Source organism: Egretta garzetta, unplaced genomic scaffold (assembly GCF_000687185.1).
Source record: "Egretta garzetta isolate BGI_Z169 unplaced genomic scaffold, ASM68718v1 scaffold814, whole genome shotgun sequence".
Lineage (NCBI taxonomy): Eukaryota > Metazoa > Chordata > Aves > Pelecaniformes > Ardeidae > Egretta > Egretta garzetta.
The window spans coordinates 276,170-298,494 of NW_009259417.1; the positions used below are offsets into that span (position 1 = coordinate 276,170).

Consider the following 22,325-nt stretch of genomic DNA (forward strand, 5'->3'; position numbering starts at 1 on the left):
TCATGGAACCAGTTGAGATTTAAACTAATACTTTTTTTTTTTTTTTTTTTTTTTTTTTAAAGCCAGATAAGTGGTGTGATCCAGCTCTCCCAGCACAGCACAGTTGAGGGGGCCGTACGCTGCAGCGTGCGGGAGGGGATGTGTCAGTGCCTTATGGCACTATTGGTGCTGAAGACTGAAAATTGTTGAATCACAGCCTCAGGTTTCTAAACGTCTTTTGTAAATCCAGCCCTTAAACACTCTGTCTTGGCTTCTAGAGAACTGTCCAAACGACTTCACATGCATCCTTAAGTGCTGTACCAGGTTTGGCCTTTCGTGAGTGAGAAGTGCAGATGGTTAAGTGTTTGATACAGCTATATGTGCATATGCTTTTGAAGCAGACCACCCTGTGTTTATATGTAAACACTTCTAGACTATTTAGGCACATAACTTAATCTTTTGCATCCACTCAATAATAAAACATAATTCCTCTATGACCGAAATAACATCCCTAGCAAAGTTGAAAACAAGCTAACTTGCAAGAATAAATGGAAATCTGCCTTCTTTCAGGTTTGGAGTTGAACCTCTTGGCGCTTTCAGATGTGTGTTGTCTCCCTTCTCCACTGCAGGATGGGGTGGGAGTTGGGCATGAATCTTAGCAAATTTGTTCCTTAGGACCTTTGTCCAAGGTCTCTTAGCAAATTTGTTCTGTACAATCTGTGCATTCTGGCTTGCTTCTTCCCACACCTGTGGATTCATATTACCAAGACACTCCAGAGCCAAAACTCCTTCATGCAGATCATATGTTTTGGCCCCAAGACTGAAGAATCGTTTATAACTTGAGACTCAGGTTTGCCCCTTCTGCCTTCAACTTACCTCATGGTAGTTAGAAGTCAGTTAGTTAGTTGAAAGAAGTAACATTTTTCTTTTATAACGTATCATAAATAAAGATATTACAGGGTTAGTGTGCAGATGAGAAGGGAACAGAAGGAAAGAAGAGATGAGCCAGGAGGAGCCTGGCTGGAGTCTTCCACCAACAGAAACTTGGAAATTGGGTGAGAAGAGAGGGGAAACCGCTGAAGCAGTTTGTTCAGAAAGGACAAGAGGACGGTGTTAACAACTACATGAGAAGGCAGCCTGGCAAGGAAGTTTATAGCTGGAGGAGAAGTTGGTCAAAACAAGCAAGTGATTTTAGTACTGGATCCAGGAAACATGAGCATTTTATAGAGGCTGTAGAGAAGAAAAAAAGAGCCTGAATTAACAATAAAAAACCCCAGCAAAACCTGTGGGATTTGGGGAAAAAGGGCAGAGACTTCCAGGATTGATGTACACATGTCGCAGATTGTGCTAGCTGTCTAATTTAGTCTTGAGACTCGAAGTCGCTTTCTCAGCCTGGGAGCTGTTGAATTTCTTTTCACTCTCTTCATTGCCTATCCACGCAGGAAGTGTCATCTCACAAAAGCTGGCGGAGGTCACTGTTTTAATAAGTGTTGTTAATTGATGCTTCTGAAAAGCTGCCTATCAACTTGAGTTGGCTACCTGCAGAGACTTGCTCAGCAGGTAGCTGACTCAAATTAAAACCTTAATTCATTGACTAATAAATCACACTAGAACTTTGACTACATTGTATGTTTTAAAATACAGTATTTCTCTAATCAGGTTACCTGAAAACTATTTAGTCTGTATAAAAGCTATAATAATTAAAATCCTGCATGTGCTAAAAGCTTTAAGTTATATATTGAGCCTGCTTCTGCAAAAAATAGCTGTTCCATAGGTCTCTGTAGAGTGCAGGCGAGCTTTGCACTGACGCTTTTATTAGCGGACACTACGTACTCTAGCAAGAGTCTGCAGGGCCAGCCCATGCTTCTGAAATAGCAGACGTGAAAAAAAATTACTAGTTGTGTTGAAAATAGTAACTGAAAGCCAAAAAAAATATCTGGGAGCAAGTCAATACTGTGCTAGTAAATGAGAGAATGTGTGGAGAGTTTCCCCTGGTGCTGTCCAGAATATCATGAACTCAACAGGATCGTAGAGTTTTTCTTCATCTCCTATGTGGTGTTTTCCACTGAGTATATAGGAAAGATTATGCTCTTTTATATTGCAGATGTTTGTTTTTTTTTTTCTCTCTCTCTTCTCTCTCTCTCCCCAAGATAATTTAGCAAAATCTTTCTTCCAAAAGACCTCCTCAAAAAATTATTATTAATACATACATTTCTAATCTTTAAATTATTGTATTGAGTGGAAAAAATGAACAGCATGCAAGTTAAACACTGTGTGGGATAAATGCTATTTAAATCTTGTCTAAGCTGTTAAACATCGCACTAACATTGGATCACTGGATTTAATCCAGTAAAAATAAAAAAAAAAAGAGGAGGTCACATTAGAGAACTAAACCATCTGTCCAGTGTGGAATTGAAAGGCATTTATAATGAATTACTTTTCTATATTACTGTCTTTTGGGGGGCCTTCCTGTGAATCAAAGAGATGTTACAAGACTGTTTATGTACAAAGATGGTTCCTGAATTATTTCTAGCTTGTCAACCTGATGTTTTAGTATGAAACTTCTCATTTAGCATTTTGCATAACTACTTAGTCCCTTATAAACAATATTTTCTAACTGTCTTCAAGAGTGTCCTAGGAATTGTTCCTCTAATACAGACTAAAGGATTTATGTATACACTTCTTGGCAAGGTGGCAGGGACGTTTTCAAAGAATATTTCTGTTGCCTTATTCTAGTGTTGATTTTTCTGCATGTTCATAACAAGACTTCATTTGGACTGTAACATTTCAAATTCATTTTAGTCTTTGCTAATGTTCATGAAGTAGATTGTTGTGTTTTGACTTTTGTGGTATTAATATAGCATGTTTGTAGAAAAAGTATTCTGCTACATTAAAATGAAAATAACGATTTCTAGTGTTGACAGCCTTGGAGAGCATCTGATGTCAGGTCTGATCTTCCTAGTTGGTTCTGTTGCACATTCAGATGCATATCCCTGAATGATACTATTTATCATTTTTAAAATAAAGATTTTCTGTCAAAATACAATTTTAAAACCTCCTTAAAATTATGAATCTGTGTCATGAAGGAGAGAAGGATGAGAAAAAATGGAAGAGGGAAGTTGGTACAAACCTGTTATTAAAGCTTCTTTAAAAATCTTCCCACTGACCAGTAAAATTACATTAGCAAAACTGCTTTAGTATTTGATGGGATTTAATGATCGGAAGTCCTGTTGGTCAAGTCTGTTCTTTTCTGATTAGGGTGCGTACAGGTCTGGATTAGGATAGAGGTTTTCATGAAGTTACTTGCAGCTTTTTTGAATAGAATGGGATTAATTTAGGATGTTGCAATTATAAGGAGTTACTGTATTGTCTTTTGAGGCCCAGAAGAATAAGTAAGATGAAATTCTGTCTATAGAGAGTTGAAATACTGTGCTGTGATCGAATACGTAGACTACTGAGTATGATCTTTTGTGTTGTTTGCAATCTGTCATCAGACCTTTTTGAGCATCTTTTGCATGGTGGAGAAGCTATGGAGAGGGAGTTTGTCTAGACACTATTCAACCCATCGTAGGTGGAATAATGCCTGTTCCAGGACAAGAGAGGAAGCCAGTACCATGTAATTTCAGCTCGTATCTAATTCTGAGAATTCCATGAATTTTTGTTTTCTTAAGCTTAAGATATGCTGAACGTTTGAGCACATCTATTTCCGTTTGCTTTTCCATGCTTTGCGTTATTTCTCCTGGGTTAGTAAATGCTTGTTCCAACCAGCATCTTTTGTAAGTAGGAGAAAACTGAGATATGGTAAGTACGGTAAAAGTTACAAGTGCTTATTCGCAAAGTAAAATTAGACTTCTCTCCATCCTTAAGTGCTACGCTTCTCTGAGACTGTGTAAGAGGTTCTGTAACATAAATAGGAACTATCATATTTTTGAGCTAAAACTGATTGGATAGAGATGCGTAAATTGTGACTCTGCTTATTTTGGCACTAAATTAATGTATTTCAGTTCTGTAAAATAAGTTCCAGACAGCAGCTTTTTCTCTGACCCTCTTTCCACACAGCCTCAGGAGTGCACTTTATCTTGTCTTTATCATATGTTCTTCAGTTTTCTCTAAAGTCATCAACAGTTACACTTTTACATTACTCTGCTGCATCTGATTTATCATATCCATCCCTTTGCAAGATGTTTTACCAGATGTCCTCTCTGAAGGGCATATCTATAGAAGAATTTTGCCTGAGATTAGTTTGTTTGTAATTTTATACTTGAGGCCACCATGTAGTCAGGCTAATTTAGTAGTTATATCTGCATCTTTGAAGAATCTTTCTGTTCTGATACATCCCCAGGAAACCCTGATAGCTACTTGAAAAAAGGCAACGGGGCAAAACAATCAATGCTCTTTTATCATACTGGTCCTGGATTTTCTTTGGCATCCTCTTGACTGGGAAGAGATGGAAAAGACTGCCTATGTGGATGGTGCTGATGATAGAGTCGTTGAGCCTTGCCAAAGTCAAATATTGTATTTCCTTAAGTGTGTGGTTTTAATTTTCTTTTTTTGTCAACTGACTTATGAAGAGTGGTACAAAATCAACAGGCTTCTAAGCCCAAGGTACCTTAGTAACTTATGTTTAAGTTCTTTCAGGAGCTGGTTAGTACAAATTAGAAGATTTCTGGTTTGCTGTACATGTGATTTCACTTAAAGGAAAGAATCTTCACACGCTCCCTGTGAATTTCCTGTTCTGCCTTATACTGCTCAGGTAGTAGTAGGTGGCAGTTGGGTTTGAGTCAAGTTTTTTAAGAGGTCAAGACAGTTTTTACATTTAAAAAATAATCAGATGTAAGAAAGAGTTGAAGAATTGGTTACCTCCAACCAGCCTGGATCACACTTTCAAAGAATAAATATACATGTCCCCTGTGATTTCTCAGAAGGACCCAAGCAGATTAAATGCCCAAATCCAAATGTTTATATGATTTAAAATTACTTGAATTTTCCTTCCTTAATGCATATAGACTGTGCCAGTGTGTAAGCAGACCTTGTTTTATGCAACTTCATATTTTGATTAGTTTTAACTTATTATTGCCCAAAGCTTGGAAAATTAGAAATCTTAAGTTATGCAATAATCTGCATCGTAGTCTGCAAGGGTATAAGACACGTTCCTAACCATATACTAATCAAGAAACACAGAATCTCTCCTTGCCTCTTTCTCGGTCGGTCATCTCTATTCACGCATAAGCGATAGCTTCATTTATTTGTGGAGTCTGGAATAATTGTATTTACGAAACAGTATAAATTTTCATGCTGTATTAAAAAAAAAAAGTATAGGATTCAGTAATGTTTAAAATAAGGTGCGTACCATCGATGTGTAGCTTACTTATCCTAAAGCGCTGTCTTACGTGCCTCCTCTTTCACCGTGCCATGGAAGTTCTTGGCTTATGAATGTTTTGACTTTGCTCTAATGAGTCATTCATGTGAACAGGGAAACTTTCTTCTGCACAATGAGAAGTGTGGATTAAGATTTTTACGCACAATTGTCATCAGTAATTCCATTCTTTTGTTACTTTTAAAAGTGCTCTGACTTTACCAGCTGTGTAAGTGTAGCTTTACTCTATTTTCTGATGATTTTTAATCCCTTGCAAAATAGTAACTGGAGCATAGCGCCTCATGGAAGAGCAAGAATTCAACGGGTTTTGCCTTTATTTAAGCAGGTTAAAGGGAAATAATATTTTTCAGTTTTATTGTTAATCTAACAGGGGCAACTGATTTTTCCAACATGTTTCTTCAGAGCACACGTCGGCTAGCATGAAAACAGTTTTATCAATAAATTCATTCGTGGATCTGATCAAGTTGCAGAGTTTGTAGATGCGTATGATAACAAGGCAGCAGTGCCCCTCCCTTCTTCTGCGTACTTCAGGAGAGCTGTACCGGGGGACAGATTAGGGCACAGATGATGCAGACGGTCTTGTAAATTCTGCTAAAGCAAATACCATGTATTTTAATGTGTCCGGAGGAATGGCTGAAGGATGCGACACGTGCCCATGGGATGCGGTGATGTGTCCTGGGAAACAAGGTCTCTGAAAGGAAGTTTTTGCTATTAATGGATGTCAGCTCTTAATAAAATACCAAGGAACCAAGACAAATGTGTGCCGGCTTGCTTTGGCCTGCATAAGCAGAGGGATTATAGCCAGCAGAAAGGATGTTATTTTATCTCTGTGTTTGATCATCCCAGAGAAACTCCTGGAAAGTACTAACCAATTTCAGAGTCACCAGTGCATGAAGTAAATTGGAAAGATCCAGAAAAAAACCCAACAACTAAGAATAGTCTGAAGACTTTGAGAAAACCTCTGTTTAGCTTATCAAAGAGAGGGTAAGGAGGTGACAACCTCTGAATTCCTATGCTGGCAGAGTGATTTTGATAATGTATCCTTTGACCCCCTGAGGCAAAAGTATAGAAATAGGATGCCAAGAGTTTGAGGCTGACAGATTTGGACTAAAAATTAAGTGAGTAGGTGTTTTTAAGGGCAAAGTAATTAATTTTTAAACCAACATACATTGGGCTTTGGTAAGTTTCTTCTTATCAATAACTTTTTGAATTATGCTTACGTGCATTTTTGAAGAATATTCAGGTATTGGAGAGAAATTAATTCAGGAAAGTCCTGTGGACATTGTTAAAAAGGAGTAATAATCTGAGTCTATGGCAAGGAGCGTGTGTGTTAATTCTGTCGTTTTGGTTGGTTTGGTAGATACGTCGATGATGTGATCAATCGCATTGATAGGATGTTCCCTGAAATGTCTATCCAGCTATCCCGGCCAAATGGAACCTCGGCAATGCTTCTGGTAAGTTAGACCATTTAATCCCTTGAGATGGATTTCTTGAGGGGTTGAACTGCTGTTCCTAAAATGCAGGTTATTAATGCTGAATTTTTTTCAGAAACATACTGTTCTTCATTTGTCACAGCAATGTAGGATCTTCCTTGATCTTAGGCAAATGAGCAATAACAAGAATTTCACCTTTAAACGAAGGATCTATTACTTTTTGTTGTTAAATGTGATTGTAGAAATATGAGTGCAAACTCAAATATTCACTGTGTTTTTCAGCAGTCTTAGCAATGAGTTAGTCTTAATCATGATAATTAAGAAGGAAAGGAGTGGCAGGAGGAAGAAAAGAAGAAGGAAACCAATATGATTTAAATTTGTTCAAATTGTTCTTGGGTCGGTGAATTTCTGTTATATGATGAAGTCAAGAATTTGCCTTTGAAGTAAATGAGCAGTAAAGGCTGGATTAGAGATAAACAAGTCTAATACATTCGACTTATTTCTGCCTGACCAAGCAAGATTTCATTCCAGAAGAACCTATTGTTCACATCAATTTTCGCAGGCAGCTGTTGTGCTTATAGCAGAAGTCTTTAAAGCTTTTACTTAAGACAGCAATATGGAAGCAGAGACTGTAGCGAAGGAGTTGGATGCTGATTTTCCTCTAGTAGGGTGAAAGGCAGAAGTCGTATCTTTCACCAAAGTTTAAATAAGACTAGAAAATATACTGTATACCCAGGTGAAGAACTGAGACCAGATCAGTCTTCTCCATCTCAGATTTGTCATGGCACTTCCTCTTGTTTTTCCTTTCTCACATAGGCTATTACAAAAGGGTTGGGTGTAGTGTACATGTAAATATATTTCTGGTTTTCAAGCAAATGGTAAAATGAATCGGAAAGTAAGATATTTTGTCAAAACAAAATCGTTGAGTCAATATAAGTCAATGTTAGGGTTGTTCCTTAGATTTTTATATCGGATTTAGAGTTTGTTGACTTTAAAAGACTATTACGGTTAGATTTTTGTCTGTATTTTTCAAAGGTTCTGTTAATTTCTCTATAATCAGTAGAGCTGTAATTATGTTTAGTTTTAATTAATCAACTGTCTAGCATCCCATTATTAACTTTCTTTGAACAGCCCCAAATTTGCAAGAGATTAACTGAGTCAGAGGTTAAAATAAACAGCTGGCATTAAAACATTTAATCTGCAATTGTTGGATTCACCGAGTGGAACAATATATTCCAGAAAAGAATTGAATTAATCAGTGTTGTCTTAAGAAGCTATAAGTCTTGGAAGCTTTTGCATTTCCTCTTAAGATGACTTTATATTTAACTATTTTGCGAAGAAAAAATGTCTGGTTTTACTTCCTTACTTTGAAATCCTTTTCCATTCTCTTGGAGTCCCTCTTTGCCTATAGTAAGTACCTTTCACTTCTAAGGGCTTTTTGAGGTCAGAAAATAGTTGATGCTTTTCAAGATTCACACACAATTAGGAAATTAAGTAAATTATCCTGGATGTGACTGATAAGGAAGTAAGGTAGGGTGGACGGGTGGTAACTGTAAGAGAAGCCCGTTTTACAAGCAGTAGTAATTTAGTGAATTCCATGTTGCAGTTGCTCTCTAAATCAAGGACATTATTGGTGCTACAAGATAGCAGCCCTTTATTGAACCAGTGGTATGCATATTTTCCTTGGATCAGAGATCAAAAAGATTGTTTTTAAAGTATTTTTGTATGTGATTGTGTGATGGGTTTATCATTTTTTCTTTTAGGCAGGTTTTCCCTCTTTCCCATCTGTCTCAGTTGATGTTGCCAATATGGCACTTTCCATCTGGCCCTGACTGCTACAAAAGCTTTTGCTGTTTTCAGCCACAAATCATTCAGTGAAAGGTGCTGCGGGATGGGCAGTGTGAAGAGCACCTCCCCCAGAAGAAGGGAGGGGTTTTCAGTACTTGTGATTTCTCACTCTGAACTTCTCCCAAGTTAGATTTGGAGTTGCTCCCTTGCAGCAGCGTGGTTTACCACAATACTAAAGGATTCAGATAATGCTTATTTTATTTTAAAGTATTTCACAACCGTACTGTTTACCCAGAGTTAATTAACTACTGTATAATCTCAACCATTTTCATCCTTGGACTGTTCACATCATACCTGCCATTGCTTATGAAGGTCTTTGGCACAGAGGCCTAGTTGTTATAATAAAACATCTTCAGACACAATCATTCCATTTACCAGAAAAAGCATGTATTCATCTTCAAGGGCACTGGTAAGCACTATACATATTTTAAGAATGTGCAAATGATTGGAAGGAGACGGGGAAGAAGGGGAAGGGAGCGCCTGTGAGATTCTTTGAAACTTCAGAATAGCTGGAGACTTTGCTGAACAAATAGTCTTGAGGAAAAAGACCTAATACAGAAAGTTTCAGCCTCAGACTCTACAACTTCATGTGCACATGGAAATCAGCTTATGGCCTTAGCTGTAGAGGTGGGACTTCCATGGTCTCAGATTCATCCAGTGTTTCAAGAAGAGTAATTAGCAGCCGTGTGAGCCTGCTGGTCAAACTCTTCTGGCGAGCAACCTTTGTGTTAAGCTGGGTTCTCCCTAACCAGGGTACAGCTTTCACAGAAGCTGAGAACTTTAAGCAAAGAGAAAAAGAAACTATTCCTGAGAGCGTAAATGCTGTGTCTTGAAAGGTTTCTACCTCCTATGGTCCTTTGAGGTTACTGTTTCCTTCAGACAAAAAGGAGCTTTTTATACTTTAGATTTATACACAGCAATTGTACCTCATTAGTCTGGATTTATGCTACACAGACCAAACACATAAATAATTGAAACCTTTCAGAGCTGTGTGAAATCCTCAACTGATTTTAAAAGCAGTTTATCATGGCATTTCAAGGTGCTGTTTAATCCCAATCTTCACTAGTGATTTTTCAATTAATCTTTTAATCACACTATGCATAAAAAAGACTAAACATAGAATTGTATCGGCTTTAATAACAGCGTTATGCAAAATTAATTTCCAGCAGCAGCAGAGGGAACGGCAGACTCCTTAAGGTTTTTGTGAGATTTTGTTGGTCAAATGCCAGGAATTGTAAATAGATAAACCTCATCTCACATGTTAAGAAAACATGAATTGATTTTTAATTAATGAAAAATACCTAGATTTTTGCTTGGTTTGAATGATTAGTTGTATTCCTAGATATACATTCTTTTTTCTAATAAAATAACTTGATGGTGTGATTGTTACACGATTGTTTCGCACACTTTGTTTCTGTTATCAACATTCAGAATTTTTTTTTTTTCAGTGTGAAACACTTAATTCCTGTGTACAATTCATTCATTCATTAATACCAGAAACATTTTAGAAAACAGTAAACATTAGCCACACTTTTCCAGCTGACAAATAACAGCTTCCCTAGGGTCATGTACCTAGCCAGTCCTAGTCAGGTGTAGAAACTTATTTTCTTGTCTTCATCTGGGAACTACTTTGTCTTTAAAACTTTATCTCCCCAGTGTTTGTAAAGCTATATAAAAGCACTACTATAGAAGTTATAAACACTGGGTAAATATTTTTACAGCTAATTGAATAGTTTTCTGTAATTTTAGCTGTTTCTAAGGATAATGGTATGTATAACTAACTTACAGTTTGAAAAATTGAATTATTTCTGCCAAACCAATGCTCGTGGCAGAAATAATGATTTCTTCTTTTTGTATTATCTTACAAATGTTTGATGATAAATTACTTTAATAAATTTATACTGATGCTTAGATTTTTACTAGCTCTTTCTATAAAAATATTAAACCTGTTTTTATACAATTTTATTTATTCTTCATAAAATCAGACACATTTGCATTTCAACTTTCAAGTCTTGTTCCAAGCATTTTAAACAGTCTGATTGTATGGAAGTGGGCTGTATTAATTGCAAATAGGCTAGACATCTGTTCCCTAAAACTGAATAATTTCTTGTGTCTCATTTTTGTTCATCGATGTTTTACATAAAGTCATTATTATTTTCTGTTGGAAAACTGGATTCTGAAATTTATTATTTGCCCATTAAGAAAGGCCACCAAACTGATTTTTGTTCAAGAGACCCTGATCTAGAAGAATTGGGGAGGGGGGGAGGAATTTGCTAAGTGATTTGAAATTGGTATTGATGTTATACTTGATAGGAAACAATTTCATGCTGTTCTTTTCAAAACAATCTCTTTTCACCAGCGTGCTTTGCAGGCTAAGTGTTCCTCCTGACCAGGCTGGTGGTTCATTAGTAAGGTAGTGTACCATAGGCACTGGGTAGAGGTAGGCAGTTTTGTGTTAGGGATGGATTTGATGATCACATTTGGTGGCTTAGGGACCTAATTTTAGGCACATAAGATGAACATTAATTTAGGGCTTTGCTCTCTTGGAGGCACTAGCTGGGGTTTGGTGTTTCATGGAGCTACTGGGACATCTAAGGATCTCTTGTGTGAGCTGGATCTTGAGGAATCACTTCTGAGCTCATAGTGGGAATGTTGTGACTGTTTGCCATCACAGTTTGCTTCTTAAGATTGAGAACCAGCATTTTAAAAGCATTAAGGCAGCATTTGAGGTCACACATGTGGAGGAAGAACATCTCGAATCAGCAAAGTATGTGAGCAGGGGGTGACAAGTAAATTGTAAATTATTCTCTGTTTGTCTAATAAAAGGATGAGGAAGATGCGGAAGGATCTTTTGATGGGAAAGTGAGCAAGAATAGTAAAAGTAGAGGAAGACCAGCAAGAAATGTCCCCAGCTTTGCTCCCTCCACAGGGTTACTGTGCCCCAGGGTTGCTGCCCAGCCCCAAAGGCTCACAGGTCTGTGTTGATATTCCCACAGATTCATATTCTGCAAGATCAGACATCTTTTTCATCCCTCTAAAATTCCTGGTGTGCTGTCATTTAGAATGGAAAGAGAGACAGAATCCGTTTCATCATCCGTAGCAATGCTGGACTAGGGTGACCCTTCCCTAAGCGTGACTGGCCACTGGCAAAATCTCTCTTTTAACCTTTGAATGCTACTGTGTGCCAGCCAGTTCGCTTTATGCCACGTTATTGAGGGGGAGGATCACCAGCTCATCCCTAATATGGCAAAATCATTTTAAGTCCTTCATTTATGTTGACTTTTTATCATGCACTATTGCAATTAGGTTAGATTAATGAAAGGTAAATTCCAGCCCTTACATAAAAAAAGAAATCCTTGTAAAGAACCTAATTAGTATGTTTGTTTATTTAGACTCTAATGGCTTAATTGCATCTTATCTTGCTATTTACAAATAGGCATCATTAAAGAATAATGAGCAAGTGAGGGAAAGTGCAGCATTCATACCAGCAGCAGATGAGATATGGGGTAAAAAAAATATCTCATTGAAAGTCTGGGTAGGTTTTTTTACTTTATTTTTAATATAAAACCTTATTTTCCAGTTGAAATATATATTATGATTTCCAGGCATTGTACTGATTGGATACACAAGTGGGAGGACAAGCTTATGGCTGGCTATATGGCAAGGAGCAGGTGTCTGGCCTTTTGCTGGAAATATGCACAGCTTGGTTACATCTCTGGTTTGATGTTGCCTTAGCGTTTTCCAAGGTGAATAAAAAACGCATACCAACTTGTGCTCCTTTTTATACAAGCGGGGAGATACCCACGTTAGCTGAAAATAACATTTTCTTTCTTTTAGCTCTGCATTGCAGAGCATCTGCAGCTCAAATCAGCAGCAAATTCCCTGGGATGCCGAGAGGAAATCTGGAGCTTTGGGAATTTTTTGCAAAGTGTTGGAGCTTGGTGTTGTCAGCATACATTTTCCTAATATCAAACTTCTAAATACATTTGAAGAAAGAATGTTTGTTAATGCATTTTAAAAAGTTGTTTATGAAAGGCCTTTTCATTTGCTATCAGTTTTGGTGAGGATGCAAACGGGGGGGATTTCAAGTTGTTTCCTCCCAGCAGAATTCTGGCATGGTAAATTAATTCTGATCCTTTTCATTTCATAAACTAATTTTGACCCCAATTCTGCCTTAGTTGGACAGGTACTTATTTCTTTTCCAATCATAAGTGATATTAAATGGGAACTTTTTTAGCAGTCTTACAAGAAATTATCTAAGCCATTCTCACTGATTATTCTATTTCCTCCTCCCCCTTTCTTGGCACACAGTGTCTGTCATATGCTCTTTGAGAATTATCTTGGTGATAGACAAAATATTTTTAAAACTTGGATATTTCAAGAAGTTTTTTATTTTATCTATCTTTGTCAGAAAAGCTGCATAATATTGCAGATTTCAATCAGCTGCCTGTCCTACCTTCTTCTGGAGCTTGCCATTTTAGGAAGCAGGGGATTTATGAATAACTTAACTGTCTGAATTTAGTATACTTTAGTTAAAAGGAAGTTAGAAGTACATTGTTATTACACAGACCAAAACAGAAGGTACAGAAGTATTTAACTTGCAACTGTTCCATTTTCAGCTCACAGAACTGTGGGGCATATTTTTTCATTCATATTAATTGAATTTTAAAGTGACCTTGTACATGTATTGATTTGAATTAAAATTTTCTACATCAAGGACGAGCTGGCATATATCCTTCAGGCGAAATATTAAAAAGCCAAGTGGCGTCTTAACAGAATATCGACAGAATTTGTTGAGATTTAATAGGAAAAGTTGGCTTAGAAAGGAAATTGTTGCCTTTTTGTCACAATTGAAAGGTATCTTTTCTGTATAATGAAAGAAGTTTCTTTCGGTTGGTATCTGTGGAAATGCAGGGACATTTTAGTGCCCATTAAATAGGGACCATCTGGGTGAGTCTTGACCTGCAGAGAGAGAGACCTGCATTGCTAGAGCTTAGAGTAGAACTATCAAATTACTTTTTTACCAGAGCCATTAGTTTTTTATTACATTCTTTCAGGTGATCTGTAGGGACACAGTTGTATGACTATAGGTGTAAATTATATTCCATACATGGATCTTTTCTGAACATGGACTCCAGTTAGCTAACTTGAGCAGGCATTGAAAGAAAATGGTTTGCTAGAAAGCATGATTGTAAAATACGGTTGAGGTGAACAGAAACATTAAATCCTGAAAACGGTTACAAGTCTTGATTATTAGAGGGGAAAAAATAAAGGGTATCCCATTTGTTGTGTACAATATGGAATGTGGTTTACCCTGAAAATAGCTGTGGAGCATACTTTTGGCTTCCAAATCTAACAGCATCCTTCAGTCTAGTGACAGGCTGTTGTTCTTTCTTTGTACTACTAGCCTCATTCTTTCAATGCTGTTAAAATGATGAACTATAATTTCTTTGAGCTACGCTTAGTTTTATACAATTTCTGCTTCTGTCAGACTTAACTAATGATATGGTCCTGCAAAAATCATCTGAAAGTCCTGATCTCTCTCCCAGCCAGTGTAAGATGTACAGGAATCCAACGTCAAAACAACAGTAAGAGCTGTTGAGCGCTGTAAGAGCTAATTCAGACAACTTAGCACTAACCTGGCCAAAGTTGCAACATATTTGATCATTCATTTGTATTACTGTGACGCCCTGGTGCCCCTCCTCCCAGAGAGGACCCCCATTGCACAAATGGTTGTCTAAGTTGAGATTGCAACAGTAGTGCTTTGCTCGGGGAGCTCATAGTCTTAGGTACCCATCTAAGGATGGTTTTACACAGCTCCTTACACATGTGGGCGACAGCGTAACCCTGTTTGTTCAATTTTCAAGCAAGTGGATGATTGAGGCTGATGTGCCGGACCAGTCTGCAGAATTTGACCTTTCAGTATTGCACGATGGATGATAGCTGGGGTCTGGGTAGCTGTGACAGATTCTGAAAGTGTGGAGTGAATCATTGGAAGGGTGAAACCAGATGACCTGGGAAAAGCCAATGAGCTAATGCAGAAGCATTTTGAAAGCATATGCTCAGGTAATTCTTGTGGGGAGGTTTGAGGCCAGCAATAAGTATATTTAAGCAAGCTGGAGTGCCAAACATGGGATTTTTCAGCTTGTTACGTTCCACTGTTCACTCTGAGAATTTTCAGGAACATCCCACACAGGCTTCAGATCAACTTCATCCAGTTTTTTTTCCACCCAGCAGCAATGTGAGATACCACAAATGCAGAACGTAAAGGAAGAGGAAAGAAGTGAGCATCCACTAAAGTGTGTGAAGGCAATGAAGCTAGAAAATACACATAAAGCTGGGTCTGGGTGTTTGTAGGGCAGCCTTTTTGCTCCTCCATTAAGAAGATTTCTTTTCTTTTCTGTTTAAAATGTCTTCTTTTCCTCCTTTTAATTTTACTATATATGGTGATGCCTAGTGTGAAGTTACAAGAGTCAGATTGCTCAGTATACCTATATCCTAACAAAGTGCCAGTCTTACTAAGGTAGAAAAATAAAGAAAAAACTCTTAACTCTAAGTGTGCTGACAACTTTTTTCAAAGTGACTCCATTTCCTCATCTTAGCAGTTACGACAAAACTGTCTTTCTGATTCTAGTGGATGATTGGCACCATAGATGGGGCACCTCTGAGTCATGACTTTGTATTTTTAAGTTAATATAGTGGTAGGTGCTGAAATAACTCTGCCAGTTTCCTTTATTTGCAGACCAACTAGGTCTTATTACAGAATATCCCAGCAAGATGCTACATTTAGACCCAAATTCATAGTACCTGATACCATGATATGGTTGCCTGAGATCACTAGGCAGTTCCATACATGCTCAGAAAATCCCGATCTCTTGTGAGAAGGCAGGAACCAGACAAGTCTGCTCATGGTATGTGAACCCAGGCCTTGGTACAAGTTACTCTACTTCAGCCTGTAACATTTTTCTTCAAAAACTTGCCCATTCTTCTGACCTGATTTTTCTCTTCATGTTCTTGCAAAATTATACCTAGCAGCCTGTCTTCTTGAAGTCACATGGACTCTTTTCCCCCCTCTCGTTTCCCTGTCCTCTCTCTTGCTGTCGCTTCCCTGTTGTTTAGACTTTCTGTCCTAGAGTTGCTTTCTCCATGTTCTATGCCGAAGAATTGTCATCAGTTCTTTTCAGGATTTGCAACTCTGCCCTGCTATATAGTGATATAATAAGCAGCACTTAGAGTAGTTTGGGTAACTGTTCTACAAAGTCCTGTATGATCATCCCATTCCTACCACAGTTTCCCCTCCTAACCCTCCTTCAGCAGCACGGTCACCTTTGAGATGGAGTCTTTGCGCCAGATTTTCTGTCTTCCTCCTTGCAAGGGGAAAGCATCTTGGCGCTTCAGAGTTGGTTTGCCTATTAGTCTCTTAGTCGGCATCAGGTTGAGGTTACTCGTGTTGAAACAAGGTGGTAGGCAGGAGTCATTAGCAGGGGTTAAAAAGGAGAAACATGTAGCAAATCAATAAAGATGCATATTGAGTGATTTCTTTGGGTGTGGATTTGTCTGCTGAGGTTAGGAGTAAAAACAGTTGTTCTAGCTGGTGTTAATCTATACTGGATGAAATGTTGGAAAACAGACAATGGAAAATGAGCTGCTGCTGGTTGGGAAATATTAAAATGAAGTAATTGTTTCTTTTTTATCTCGGTTTTATGCTTTTGTGGGTGAGGAAAAACTGTAATCTCTATAACAAAACACGACAACAGAATTATTGTTAGTCACTCATTATAACTATTGAAGTGCAGGTTCATCTTTGAAATGTAAATTGATTTTTAGATTAAAATGCCTTCATTATGGCATTTTTGTCAATAATATAATTTAGGCTTATTTCTGTTGTTATACTCTGACTGACCCTATAATTTTCCATGATACTCATTTTATTCTTTACACTGCTTTCACAGAAGAAAATCAAACCTTTGAAAATGTAACATTTTTACTTTTTAGCTGTAGTTGCCTTTTAAATAATTTTACATTTTTATTGGACCTAAAATGTTTTCCATTAAACTCATGGCATGCTTTTAAAAGCTAGCATTAGCAGAGTCTGATTCTTCTTTCAACTTACTTTACTCTAAGTGGACTTCTATTGGAGAATATCAAATACATCGAAAATAATCACATTTGCTCATTGTTTTTGGCAAGTTATTGAGTTGTGGTGTTAATAAAATTGAGAGTTGCTTGGCAGTGTCATGTCTACACAAGGGAATTCTGCAAATTCATACATTTTCAGTTGCAAATGATTGTTTGTTCTGCACTTTATAGTCTATATCTCTTCCTCATAACACACACACTGGTTTTTAGATCTTTTGTTTTGGTCTGTCTATAAAATATTGAAAACTGAAATTGCATCAACTTAAGCTGTTAACTCGATGGTGTTGTGAAGTGACTTTCCTTCAGCTTGTTTTTGTTCTCTTGTTCTTCACAGGTTACGTTAGGAAAAGTGTTGAAAGTGATAGTGGTGATGCGGAGCCTCTTCATTGACCGGACAATAGTAAAAGGGTACAATGAAAATGTCTATACTGAGGATGGCAAGGTAGGTTACTGTATATCCAACAACATTAAATATTATTTTTACCTGGTATTTAAATGACAGAGAACAGGAATCCCATCACAAGTATGCTAGAAACATAAACCTGTCAAAAGACTCTGGATGTCTTGCAGAATGCTCCAGTTTAAATTTATCATTCTTTGCTTGGATTTTTCATACCCAAATGTCTGACTGCTTTCTAAGCTCTGAAGCCCTCGCTTGAATTTCTAATTTATCACCTTAGACCCCCATTGCCTCGTTAATAGTGTCTACTGAGAAAACGTTTTTTCAGTGTACCAGCACATCAATAGCCCAAGGTTCAGATTTCTCTTTTCCAAGAGCCATTGGGAAATCTTGGGCTAGTTTTGTGCTTGACTTGATAAACACAACTGTGAGAAGCATTGGTAGGTAGTCCTCAATAATTTGCTTGTCGATAATAGCACATCTTGAACAGCAGCTATTAATGCAAGTGTTACCTGTTTCCACGAGTGATTTGTTTTTATGAACAATTCACCCTGCTTGAACCCTCAAATTTTGTCTGACTGCACACACTCCATATGGCTCTCTTTAGCACATCAGGAGATGTTAATGGGACCTGACGGCCTTCAGCTCAGCCTGTTTCTCTTTTCAGGGTGGAATGGTCTCTCTTACAGAGGCATCCGCCAGGACTCTCCTTTGCCAGTAACAGTACTAAATACCTCCATGTTTCACATTTTCTCTCTGGAGCTTTCTCTTCTGATTATGAAGCCTATTAAAATAAAAAGTTCATTATATCAAGATGAGTACTTGGCACCCATAGGCCATGTTATAATGAGGTGAGACTTTTTTTCCTTTCAAAAGTGATAACTGTGTTTTAGCGCACAGAAGCACGTTGTGTGCTGACCCATAGTTCAGCAGCTCTGAGTCTGAACCTCTGTTCTCTAGAAAAGGCCAGGAGCTGATCTGCTGAAGGAAATAGTACAGCTGTATTTCCCAGGTGAGAGACTCTCACTTGAAGGGCGGGGGATTGGCCTAAGAAGTAGTAAAATAAAAATTGCCTGATTTTGATTTGCAGTATTCAAATATGCAGGTTTAAATACCACTTTGCTGTAGAAGCAGCTGCACTATACTCCCTGTATATTAGCATATAAATACAGACTTCGAGCACCAGCCCCTCTTCACCCCAAGTTCTGCTCGGAAGTGAAATGATAGTCTGCCTAAAGAGCACTGACAGTGTTTGATGGATTCCTGTGTCACACTTCATTTGGGTGTGCTCATTTTCTCTGATGAATCCAGTTTCCTTTGAAGCTCCCTTGAAATATAATAAAGCTATATATGCTGAAAAGCTAAGTAAAAGAGTTCTTTTCTGAAACTCAGCATCTGGTGTTGGGCTTCTGTTTAGCTCAAGGTTAACTCTCTTGAGAGCCACATACCATTTCTCTGTCATCGTTTGCTGCGAGGAGGAGAGCAGGACTCACCAAGGCCAGCTTTGGGCATGGGGCACTAACCTTTGTCTGCTGTCAGTGGGGAGCAGTTCAGCTTCTCCGGAGCATCAGTGCTAACACCTGGCTTATTTTCTTGCTTTAAGCCAGTCTGCAGGGGAGTCTGTTTTCTACCAATTTAGCTATCTGTGCCCAAAGCTGGGCTATGTGGCTGCTCCAACAAGGCTGCATGAACCTGTGACCTTTACGTGGCAGTTTGCTATTCCACTGGGCCATCCCATGGCTTTCACAAACCTGAAGGTCTGCGTTTTAGGTATAAATAGGAACATTTCATTTGACTTAAGTAGAATTGGAGTTGCAGCCACTTAAATCACGAGTAAATTTGGCTTGGAAGATTGAATAAATGTGTAGCTTGCTAGTTTTGCCAACTGGAGCGCATATTGACAAACAGTGAGCTCCCTCTTTTTCACTAATTAACTACGCTGGTAATTGGAGAATAAGAATAAGATTGTGCTCTTGCAATGATTCGTTTTACTTATTGTGCCTGCTGGGAATGAGCGATTACAGTCAATTGCAAACATAGTCCATTCCAATTCCTTCTCTGTCACAACAGATGCTGTTGGGAAAGTACTCCAGTGAGGTTTCACTGTACTATTCTAGCTTCTCAGTTTCTAGCCTGATGGGGGAAAAAATGCACTAGCATTCAGAAGAGACACAGAAGAGTATGAAAAAAGGAGAAGATCAGCGAGTATCTTCTTTATCAAATAACAAAAATACAGAGAACCCTCAGGATCACAGTGGGAGGTGATCGTTTTTCCAGTGAGCAGTTTACAGAGTAATTGCTAATTTGAGGGTTTGCTTATGTATTCCTAGGAAGCATTTAATATTTGTAAACAGCAGCGGTAAGATTAACTAGGTGGTATCATACAATATGGCAGCTGTGAAGCTCCTGCCTTTTCTGTAAGGCATGTTGAAGAAGGGACACTGGATAAGTCCTTGTGCTTCTTTACACTTAAATAGTTGAACGAGGGTCTGTTGAGTCATCCTCCTAACTGCACAAGCCAGGAGGTCCTTTAAGTAACAAAAGTGAAATTCAGTGGGGGGCTTTCTCCAAGTAGAGCGGGGTTTGGAGCAACAAAATTTATTCAGCAGTATTCAGCAAAAGAAGAAATGGCCATTTCTTTAAGTGAAAAATGGACTGTGCGTGGAAGAGGCCAACGATTTGCTTCCAGATCAGGGAAGTCATCATTTATCTCTGAAAGTATGACTGTTTTAGCAAATTTTGCATTACTGGGAAGAAAAAGGGAAGAGGTGAGTGCCAACAGCAGAGGCGTTGATAGTCTTCTGGTCTATTAGTCAGGCAAGTCTAGAAAAAAAACCAAACATGGTCGTTCCTCATAGTTGTAGAACTGTACATGGTGGCATACTCGCAGTTTCCCAGGAAAGCTGACATTGCACTATCCCGGCTGCTTTAGCTTGCTCCGTGCTTGTACGTTGTGCTGTGTAGGTTGACAGGTACTTACGTGAAAGCTTCATGTGGTTTCTGCTGTACTGAAATCTAGTTAAATTGGGTACTCCCTCATGCAGATTTAAATACTTTCAAAATTAAGGTGAAAAAAAAATAGAAGTCTTAAGCTTGCAGTGAGTAAAATAAGACACTACATTCTGGGGTTTTATTTTCAAGCTTTGCTTATACAGACGAAGAATCATCGCATTTCTTAAGTGCTTCGTGTACTTCTCTCGTGAATTATTCACAAAGCCTGCAGAATATGTCTTTGCCAAGTTGCCAGCTGCATAACTTAGACATTCTTGGTGACACTTTGCAAAAACAATAGGTGAGATCTGGCAGCCTCTGTCATGTCGTGGGTTCTGGATGCTGATCGCTCTGCAGTGTCTCTTGCTTACCGTACTAACCCATTGCATCCACCAAGATAATGATGCATTTTAATTAGCCCCGTGGTTTTAGTGATGGCACCGTGCCACCCTTAATTTCAAACTCTGACATACTCATTGTGCACTGGAATTTAACCATGGATAGTAATTAATTACTAGTATTGTCCTGATTCCTGAATAAATGAAGCTATGCGGCTCACCTTTGCAGGGCAGGCTTATTGTCAGCTGAGCCATTAGTAGCCCTCGTCTGCCAATAAAAATAAAAACGTGTCGGGATTTTTTGGCATAGTAATACCCTGCTTTTCTTTGGATGCAGAGACCAAGAACTACCTTGACAGGGCGTATTTAGAGTGGGTACTTAACACTGCTGCCTAGCCAAATTCCTATTTTTGCATCCGTTAGACTTAACTAAAGAAATATAAGTGTCCCTGTTGAATTATCATGTTAAGGAACTTGGGTTATGTTAATGCTATGGCTTCATTAATTACCCCATATCAATAAGAAAAGGCAGCTTTTAGCCTCCTAGTGTAAGAGAGGAAAAGAAATAGTAGTATCAAAGGAAAGCTTCAAAGACAGGCAGAGCTGTCTCTCGGGTAATTTCTGATCCCTGCATTCTTTCCACTTCAAAGCTGGATGTGTGTGTGTTTGGGTGAAGGGGGGGTTGAATCCGATTTCTCTAATAAGTGTTGGCACCGGACCTGTTTGATATTAGATGCAGGGAACATTCTGATTTGTTATCGCCTTTGAAATCGTTCAGACGACCTTCAGAAAATGGCCTCTTGTTACTTATGCTGGGGGCGGGTGGGGAGAGTGGGGCATGGGGAAAAAAAGCCCCAGTTTAATTCACATGCAGAGGATGCCCTGGAATTGTGCTTTCAGCAGTTTTTTAGTTACAAATGTGTGTCTTGATTGAAAGTGAAAAGTTGAAGAATAATAGACCTATAACGATGCATTCTTTAATACGTCTCTGCCTTAATCCTCAGTTTCAGGGGGAAAGGTGGGCAGTCATTTAGGATGTATGCATGTGGTTGGGGGGGGGGGGGGGTAGGTTTTTTTTTTTTTTTTTTAAATTCTTCCATTTTCTGGCCAATTCTCCCTTCTCACTTTTGAACAAATAATAATCTCAGCTGCTAAGCTGAGAAGTTCTAGCACCTCCATGCTTTAGAGCAAGAGATGGAAATTTGGCTGGAGAGTTAACTTTAAATCAAGAATGTGGCTTTTGCTCTTCTTATGAAAAATGTCCAAATTTGGCCACGTTGTAAGACTTGGAAAAGCATCGGTTTGTAAATGCTTGGTAGGGTCTCAGGTCCCTAGAGAAAGCACTCTGTCATTGCTTTTAAGGTGTCAAAGGATTACAGCTGGAATTGGGGGCTGGGAAGTGGAAGCCTCCTTTTTATTCTAGTTTCAGACTTCTGTAAATGTGTTGTGAAGTCCTTTTTTGGTTTGGTGTTTTTTTTTTTCCCTTTCTCTCTTTTTTTTTAAAATTTTTTTTTATTCTCCCCCTTCTGCTAAATTGGCCAATGCTGGAGCAACATGCTGGTCTGTGTGGAACACTGATCATATCTGCTGTGAGAGTGTGCTGCTTGTAGCATACAAAGTATATATATCTCATCTTTCTTATATGTGGCTTTTAAAAAAAATCAATGTAAACTTTATGTGTGGTTTTTAACTTTTGTTCTCTGGCTTCAGTTCTTCTCTCAGGCTTTTTCCCAGGTGTCCCCCATTGTCCTTTACTTCATGCTGGCTGTAAAACAACTCCTGCTGCTACAGTTGCTCTCCAAAAAAAAAAAAAAAAAAAA

General features: G+C 38.3%; 1 protein-coding gene across 1 annotated transcript in view; it reads left to right on the top strand.

The window, feature by feature from the left end:
• Positions 1-17,263, top strand: part of MED27 (mediator complex subunit 27) — a gene marked incomplete at its 3' end in the record, with an annotated part of 99,966 nt that extends 82,703 nt beyond the window's left edge. Inside the window, exons 4-5 of the mRNA XM_009636845.2 lie at positions 6,717-6,810; positions 17,111-17,263. Coding sequence (XP_009635140.2) covers positions 6,717-6,810; positions 17,111-17,263 — 247 coding nt within the window. The remainder of the gene's footprint in view (positions 1-6,716; positions 6,811-17,110) is intronic.
• Between the last annotated feature and the right edge of the window lie 5,062 nt (positions 17,264-22,325).